This window comes from Hipposideros armiger, unplaced genomic scaffold, assembly GCF_001890085.2.
Source record: "Hipposideros armiger isolate ML-2016 unplaced genomic scaffold, ASM189008v1 scaffold_983, whole genome shotgun sequence".
Taxonomy (NCBI): domain Eukaryota; kingdom Metazoa; phylum Chordata; class Mammalia; order Chiroptera; family Hipposideridae; genus Hipposideros; species Hipposideros armiger.
Window position 1 is genome coordinate 23,393 of NW_017732333.1, and position 8,251 is coordinate 31,643.

An 8,251-nucleotide genomic window follows, 5' to 3' on the forward strand; every position below is an offset into this window, starting at 1 on the left:
ACCCGCAGAACAAGCAGCCTCCCCTCCCGGCCCCCACCAGGGCCGCTCCGAAACTCACATGGCGAAGGTCCCGCAAGACCCAGAGCAGTAGTTCATGGTGACCGTCGCTGTGCAGCCAGCGTCTGAAATTTTCTTGGTCGTGGGGATGGTGGAGCATGGAATCCTGGTCTCGTTGCGAGGGATGCCTGGGCGACAGCGAGGCCGAGGCTACGGGGACTGCTCTCCGCACCTTCCAGGAACCCACCGGCTCCCCTCCCTCAAAACACCCCCTGCTGCCCTGTAGCAAACTCTTCATCCAGCTGAGAGTGGCTCCCGGCACCGACCCCTTGTACCTCCCCCCGGCAGGGTCCCAGGGAGCCCCCCCATCAGGGCTGTACTCACATTTTTTGCAGCAGCCGTTGGGCATGAGTGTGATGGACCCCTGGATGGGAGGTGCGGGGGTGCGAGAGATGAGAGAATACGCCTGAGACCCTGGACCTCCCCCAACAGGGAAACACTCCCAGGTCCCCAGGGGTGGGCAGGGGCAGTTGTTACAGAAGGGGCCCAGGGCCAAGGCCACTGTCCCAGCGCTGAGGACCGGCCCCCGGGTCCACAGGAGATCCCCACTCCCGGCACAGCACACACAGCCAGTGCCCCAGCCAGGCCGCTCACCGGGAGGCAGGTGCTGGGGTCAAAGTCAGGGCAGGTGATGTTGGAGACGGATGAGATGAGCTGGTTGTGAATTTTCACGCAGCTGAAGAAGGTGCAGTTGTTCTTGGGGTCACTCTTCATGTCCCCGGGCTGTGGGGCAGAGGACGGTCTGGTGAGGGCCAGCAGGAGGCCCACCCGGGAAGACAAGACTGGGAGCAGTTGGCAGACCCTCCTCCCAGCCAGGTGCAGCTTCTGGGAGAGGAGCCCCCGCCTGCAGGCCCAGAGCCACAGGCAAGTGACACCCAGAAGGGGCAAGGGACAGCCACCAGCTTGTGGTCCATAGACGGGTCCACCGCCTGGCCCCCGGAACCTGCAGATGTGACCTTATTTTGGAAAAGGGCTTTTGCAGATGTCCTTAAGTCAACAGGAGGTCACCCTGCAGTAGCAGGTGAGCCTAAATCCAACGACAGCTGTCCTTCTAGAGACAGAGAGATAAAGAAGAGGCCAGAGAGGAAGGAGGCAGAGACATGTGACACGGTGACATGGCCACAGCCCAGGGACGCCTGGATCTCAGACTCTGGCCTCCGGGCCTGGGACAGAATCGTCCCTGCTGGGTTTAGCCCCTGGCCTGTGGTCTCTTGCTATGTGCACCCCAGGACACTCGTACAGCGAGCGTGCTGGCACTGGGAGACTGCGTCGGGGCGGCAAGCATCGTCCCGGCCTCGCCCTGGGCTGTGGGTGGCCCCCTCCCCCGTGTTAGGAACCCCCTTGCACCTTCAGGATGATGTGCTGGTTGTTGGGCCGGTTGATGATGCACTGGGTCTGCTCACACTTCCGGCAGCACTCTCCTGGGGCGTCCACAAGCTCGAAGCCCTAGGAGACACGCCGGCGTTGGGGAGAGGAGACCCTGGGAGCGGGGGGTTGGGGGGCGGCCTGTGCTCCCTGCGGGGAGGGCTCACCAAGTCACAGGTGGTGTTACAGGGCACGTGGCTGCAGGACACGATGTTGAGCTGGGTGGCGCTGTCCGTGATGTTGGTGCAGATGCAGCGCTGGCACTTGGAGGAGTATACTGGGGAGCCGGGCTTGGGGTGCAGGGAAGGGTGAGTGAGGCAAGCACCCCCACAGGCACCCAGGCCAGCCCCAGAGCCCACCCAGGAGCCCACCCCAAGCCCTCTCTCCTCCCGCCACGCCCCCAGCACAACCCCCGGCTCACCTGGTACTCGGCGTTCTCAAGAACACACACGCCCTTGGGCACTTGGGAGAAAGAGAACAGGAACGTGGTCAGACACACGTGGACGGCGTGGGCGCTCGGGCCCGGGGTGGGTGCGACCGCGGCGTGCAGGCCTCAGGAGGGAGCCACTTCATCCCCCCGCCCTTCAGGCCACAGCCCAGCCTTGGCAGGCGGATCCCCGGTCGTCCTCAGGCAGCTCTGGGCCCGCGACCTTCTCCCTGCCCCTCGCTCCTGGGCCCACTCACCACATGAGTATAAGGGGCAGCACCTTCCAGGCACCATGTCGCTCTTCACATCGAATCCCAGGGGGCACAGCGGGGGCTTCTCCTTGCATAGGCTTATGTTGCACTCTGAAAAGGGGGAGGAGGTGTCAGAATGATGAGGGCGCTCCCCACAGGCAGGGCCCCTGCAGCCCCCCCACACAGGGTCGGGTCTGAGGGTATCCGCCCCTCCGATGCCCGCTCTCAGCTGGACACGCCCCGGCCTCCAGCAACCCCAGCGGCTCCCTAGCTCACGGGGGAGAGGAGAGCATGCATGGGGGCCCCAGGAGGGGCCCCAGTCCCGGGGCCTGAGCACCTACGCCTCCCCTGCCCCCGGGGCGGCCTTACTGCAGGAGGTGATGTTGCAGCAGGTGTCAGCAGGGTCAACCTCCGTGACCAGGTAGGTGCCGTCCTCCGTGCACTTGGTGAGGGGCTTCTGGCTGCACTTCTTGGGCTCACAGACGATGCCGCTTCCACCCTCCAGGCAGACGCAATCCTTGCAGTCAAACTCGAAGTGCTCCCCAAACTGCAGGGAGGAAGGGGGTGAGCAGGGAGAAGAGCCCCCCCCCATGCCAGGACTGCACCACAGTGCATCTGTGCTCAGTGGTGACGGGGCACTACATGGGGCACCCGCTGAGGGCCCTGTGGGGAGACCTGTGCCCTCCCCGCCTGGTACACGGGGAGGTTCTGGTCCAGGACAGCAGCCTTCATTCAGGGTCAGGCCACTAACATGGCGAAAGTGACCTGCTCGGCAGTGTCGGCCTACACGGGCCAGACACATGGCGACACACCACATGGTCTGCAAGCTTGTGCAGGAAAGAGCTAAGGAATCAACCAGACGTCGGGGACACGGACACGGCGCAGCGGCTAAGATATCGCCTCGGGTTTAGACAGCATCACATGAAGGGCAGGGGTGGAGGGCAGAGGGATAAATGGGAGGATGGATGGGTGGATGGATGGATGGATGGATGGATGGATGGATGGATGGACATTTGGATGGATGATGGATGGATGATGGATGGATGGATGGATGGATGGATGGATGGATGGATCGATGGACAGATGAACAGATGGACAGGTGGGTGGGTAAGTAGATGGATGGATGGATAGATGGATGATGGATGGATGGATAGATGGATGGATGGAAGGGAGAAGGAATGAATGGGTGAATGGGTGGGTGGGTGAACATCCCTGTTAGTTCAGCATTCCAGGACTTAGATGACTCGTTACTTAGTCTTTGAGCTCCCAGGTTCTCATGTCCAAACCCCCACCAAAAAACTCAGCGTTTATAGGAGAACTGCACCCCAGCACCAAGAGGGAGGGCCTACCTCTCTGGGCACGTTGTCCGGTCCCACACAGCCTAGGAGAGAAGAGACAGGTGCTGTTAGCAGAGTCTGGGGCGGCAGGACCAGGCTCGGCCTCACAGAAGCAGGAGAGAGGACAGTGAGTGGGCGGCATACCACACGAGTCCACGCAGACATCAAAGCCAGGGGCGTAGTTCATGGTGCCCTCGGGGCAGAAGCAGCCTTCCACCAGGAGGGTGTTGTTCTGCGAGGGGCTGGAGGGGCAGGAAGACATCATGAGGAGGGTGTGTAAACAGCTGGGGAGCGGGCATGCTAGGGCACCAGGCACAGAGAGGGCTGCCCGGGCACCCTGCCAGGGGGACCCCGCCACCCTGTGCGTCCCCCCGAGACTGACCTGGACTTGCAGGTGGGCTCCTCGGCAGGACCACAGGCGCGGTACTCCCTGTGAGACGGGCACGTCACCGCTGCAGGAAGGAGGCAGCAATCAGAGGAGCCAGAGTCAGGAGAGAGGAGCCTGTCCCCCCAAAATGACAAATCCCTCCCACTTGTCTGAGGGCGGCTGGCTGCCTGGCACTGCCTGCCTCAGCCCCTCCATGCTGCCCCGAGCTGGCCAGCGGCTGCCAGTTGGGCTTGATAAGGCCAGAAGCACCCCAGCCCTCCCAGCCCTTCCAGTCGGCCTTCCTTCCCCACCCCAAGACCCAGCCTGATCCCCACGTGTGCCTGGCCACCCACCCTGGCCTGGCTTCAGGCCGGGCACAGTGCCCGGCAGAGCCCTAGGGCACCCAGCCCAGGGCCAGGGGCACGCAGGCACTTACAGCAGACCCCGTGAGTGTGGTTCCGCCAGTCGATGCAGATGCCCTCCTTGGCACAGAGGGCCGCATAGGTCTGCAGGCTGACACACTCCATGCCCGTGTTGGGCACAAAGCAGCTGTCAAACCGGCAAGCCTCGTAGTAGTGCTGGGGTGGTGCCAGGGCGTGGCACTGGGCGAACAGGCTGTCGGGGAAGACACGGGTCAGGCTCTGGCCGGGGGCGCTCCCTGCCTGTCAGCACCACCCACCACCTCCACCTGCACTGTCTGCCTGGGGGCACCGAGGCCGGGCTCAGGGAAGGGGAGCCAGCATTGTGGCCCAAGGATGAGGTGCAACGGGGTCGGGCTCCCAGAGATAGAGGCTCCACGTCTAAATGGTGTTTGCCAGCATCCCCCCTCCAGCAACCCTGGCAGAAGGTTACCCAGCCTCAACTTGCTCACCTCCAGGGACGAGGCACTTGCTCCTCACCAGCTTTGGGAGTGCCCCCCGCCCCCAGTCTAAGCCATCTCTGCTTCTGATATCAGCTCTGGATACGGGCTCTGCCCTGGGTCAACTGGTCTACCCCAGGATTCACGCTCAGCCCACCCTGCACCACCCAGAGTCAGGAGAGGTTTGGGGGGTCAGAAAAGGCACAGGGTTGTCTAACCGGTGCCTTCCCCAGCAGCCCCACACTCAGCCCCCTGCCTCCACTCCTCTTTGCAGACAAGGTCGGGGCACAGAGAAGTGAGCCTGCTCCCCAAAACCCTGCAGCTCGCTAGTGACAGGCAGTCGCCAGGCTCAGGGGCAGGGTCACCTGTCTTTGATGAGCTCGCACAGAGGAGAGGCACAGTCTTTGCTGGGGGTGTTGCCACTGCCCCCTGAGGGCGTGGTAGCCGGGCGCTTGGTGGTGAAGCTGGTGTGGGGACAGTGTGGCTTGGAGGGGTCGTTCACTACCCACTGGTCAGCTGCGACCTCGCAGTTGGCGATCACCTCCCCACTGGGCAGCATGCAGTCGTCCTCGGTGTTGTTGGTACACGTGCCTGCGTTGCGGAGGAGGCCACGCTGAACCGGCAGTGGGCCGGACTCTGGGACCCCTCCACTTTTCCAGCCCAGGTTCCTTGGTGACCAGCTGGCCAGGGCCAAGGGCGCAAATGACACCAGACTCCTATTGGTTTCCTACGGGGGCCAAACCCAGGATGATGGCCACGGGGCCCCAAGGAGAGGGGCAGGAGAACCACGCTGGGCTGGCCGGTGCTCAGACCCAGCCTCTGCCCAGCCACCCTCCCCAGGGCCAGAGCACAGGCGCTGCGGGGGCCGGCAGGGGCCGGGGCTCACCACACTGGCCCTTGGTGTTGTTGCCGAACAGGCGATAGGGCAGCCTGATGGAGAAGGACAGGCCGTTGTAGGAGATGAGGGCGCCCAGCTCAGGGATGTCCACCACGTAGTTGATGCCTGACTCGTACACCTGCAGCCCGTACTTCTTGTAGGGCAGCGCCACGGCCTGCTTGTTGACCTGCACCTGGGGCCAAGGCGCTGGGGTCAGGACAGGCTGCTGGCGCAGAAGCTGGTGCCTCCTCAGCTGGAGGCCTACCCCGCCTGGTCACCCCTCCAAAGGGAGCTTGGGTGAGCTGCACCTTTGGGGGAACTTGGGGTTGGCCCCCCACTTATTCTCACACTGTGTGTGCAATGGGGGGGGTCTCTGCCAGGCCCCTCCCCTTTCTTCTTCCGTTCCATTGTGCAGGACCACACCCTTGTCCCGGCTGGTCCCAGGGGTACGGTAGCAAGGGCGCTGCCCTCGGAGCCCCCCAGGGACTGTGGACCCCATGCAAGGGGTAGGGCTCCCCTGGCCATGGGAACCAATAACTCCATGCGGGGTGTGCACAGCCCGTGCCCACTCGCTCCTGTCCTTGGGAAGGGGGCTTCTGCCCCAGAGACCTGTGCCCTTTGTAGGCAGCAGGGGCCTGAGTGGGGGAGCCACTGTGTCTCCTCAGCACTGCCCCTGCCCTCTTCCAGCCCGGCTCCTGGGGACTCAGCCCAGCCCCTCTCTGCCTGAGGGGTCCGGCACCAGCGCCCCGCCGTGGGAGCCCTCGCCCCGCCAGCGTACCTGCACCTTCATGGGCGCCATGTGCACGGTTTTAATCAGCACCTCCTGGGTCTCGTGGCGCACGATGAGCGTGCGGGGGCAGGACACCTGGTCGTTGACGTCACAGTGGTAGTTGTCGATGTAGACCCCAAAGTTGTCCACGTTGGCAGTGATCTGCTCCACCAGCACGTACGTGCAGTTGCCCTGGTAGCTGTAGTACAGCCCGTCGAAGGTGACATAGTGGGGGTCGCCCCAGCCGGTGCAGTAGCCTGAGGAGGAGGCTGGGATAAGCCAGCGCAGAGCCCAGAGCCGAGCCGGGGGCTGCGATGGGACGGGACGCGGTTAGGAGCCAAGGGGCAGGCGGGAAGCGCAAGCAGGAACGAAGGGGCCAGGAGAGCCTGGTTCCTGGAGCGCGTGCACGGGGCACCCACGCCGGACTCACTTCCGGCCCCCAACAGTGCATCTCCCCGCGCAGCCCACAGTGGCCTGTTCCTTCTGCAGGACGCGGCCTGGCTCTGCAGCCAGGAGGTCTGGGTTCGAATTCCAGCTCTGCCCCTCTATCCCAGCAGCAGCCTCGTTCCGCCAGGCAAGCCCCTGACCCTGCCTGGCCCCTGCCTGAGATGGGGACTGAGCCGGGGGCATGACAAGTCCCCAGGGATGTGTGTCCGGCCCTCAGGGGGTGCTCAGCAATCTGGGCCATCGTGTCCAACCTGGGCTCTGCACCCAAGGACCTTGGGCCCTGAACCCCCCACCCACAGAAGGGAGACGGGGAGGGTCCCTGTGGCATCGGCAGGCTTACAGTCACACTCCCAGTGCCAGCAGCATCCGTCGGGGTCCATGACTCGCACAGGCGTGAGGTTGTTGGAACAGGTGGGCATGGGCGGGGGTTTGCACTCCACCTCCACAAGCTCCACGGTGTTGTTTTCCTTGCACACAGCCATGGTGCAGTTACACAGCCACCACGTCTCGTTCTCCTGTGGGTGGAGCGGGCACAGGGTCAGCCGGGCCCAGCGGCCGCCCAGCCCACGCAGCAGAGAGTGGGCTGGGATTGGGAAGCCCTGGGGTGAGTGCTAAGGTCCCTCCCCGGGAGGCTGGAGGCCAAGGGCGCCCCGTCCAGGGGCGGCTTCCTCAGCCTCACCACAGCCAACCAGCTCTCGCTATGGCGCTGCCCTCCTGGGAATGGTTCAGGACACAGGGGACAAGGCCATTGTGGGTGAGACCAGCAGAAAGGCAGAGAGGACAAAAGCCACCCACAGCCCACTGACCTGTCTGGGAGGATCAAAGTTCGGGCACCCAGGGGGCTTAGGGGTGGTCGGCGTGCTTGATGCTGTGGTCGGCCGCGTGGTGGGCGTGGGTGGGCTTGGCGTGGAAGAGGGTGTCGGCTTGGAGGGTGGGGGTGTTGGGGAAGGTGTGGACGGGCAGGACCAGTTGAAGATCTCCAAGGTGCAGCTCAGGGAGCAATTCACATAATAGCATGTGTCTCCATGCGTGCCGTTGTACACCAACTCGCCTGCAAGGGAGAGAACCGGCCATTATACCATCCAGGCAGAGACGGGCTGGCCACCTGACGACACCTGCAGATCCCCACAGAGGGAAACCCCCGCCCCCTACCTCTCCCTGACTTGTGGCCTCAAGGTGGAGCTAGCCACGGCGACACTGCCCACACTCAGCAAATAGTGTCCTGAGCACACTCCCAGCTTAGACCTGAGGCTTGACCCTTAACCGCGGGTAAAAGCCCACCAAATTCCCACCAGCCGCCATTGCCTGAGAGTCACAGTAAACAGCCTCGGTACCTGGGGCGTAGTATGTGTCATTCAAAAAACAGCATGGGATCTGGGTGGAAGCGCTGAACTCCGTGCTCATGCTGGTGCTGGGGTTAGAGATCGGGGTCATCGTGGGGGTGGACATACTGGTTGAGAAGGTGGTGGTGGTGGTGGTGGTGGGTGTGGTTGTC

The 8,251-nt window shown here is 63.6% G+C and overlaps 1 protein-coding gene across 1 annotated transcript in view; it reads right to left on the bottom strand.

The window, feature by feature from the left end:
* Positions 1–8,251, bottom strand: part of MUC2 (mucin 2, oligomeric mucus/gel-forming) — a 32,671-nt gene that overhangs the window by 535 nt on the left and 23,885 nt on the right. Inside the window, exons 32-49 of the mRNA XM_019631068.1 lie at positions 8,091–8,249; positions 7,563–7,807; positions 7,097–7,271; positions 6,319–6,566; positions 5,550–5,733; positions 5,029–5,254; positions 4,241–4,419; positions 3,820–3,889; positions 3,582–3,679; positions 3,450–3,481; positions 2,470–2,647; positions 2,107–2,211; positions 1,844–1,884; positions 1,590–1,712; positions 1,405–1,503; positions 652–780; positions 382–421; positions 59–185 (exon numbers count right to left, since the gene is read on the bottom strand). Coding sequence (XP_019486613.1) covers positions 59–185; positions 382–421; positions 652–780; positions 1,405–1,503; positions 1,590–1,712; positions 1,844–1,884; positions 2,107–2,211; positions 2,470–2,647; positions 3,450–3,481; positions 3,582–3,679; positions 3,820–3,889; positions 4,241–4,419; positions 5,029–5,254; positions 5,550–5,733; positions 6,319–6,566; positions 7,097–7,271; positions 7,563–7,807; positions 8,091–8,249 — 2,458 coding nt within the window. The remainder of the gene's footprint in view (positions 1–58; positions 186–381; positions 422–651; positions 781–1,404; positions 1,504–1,589; positions 1,713–1,843; positions 1,885–2,106; positions 2,212–2,469; positions 2,648–3,449; positions 3,482–3,581; positions 3,680–3,819; positions 3,890–4,240; positions 4,420–5,028; positions 5,255–5,549; positions 5,734–6,318; positions 6,567–7,096; positions 7,272–7,562; positions 7,808–8,090; positions 8,250–8,251) is intronic.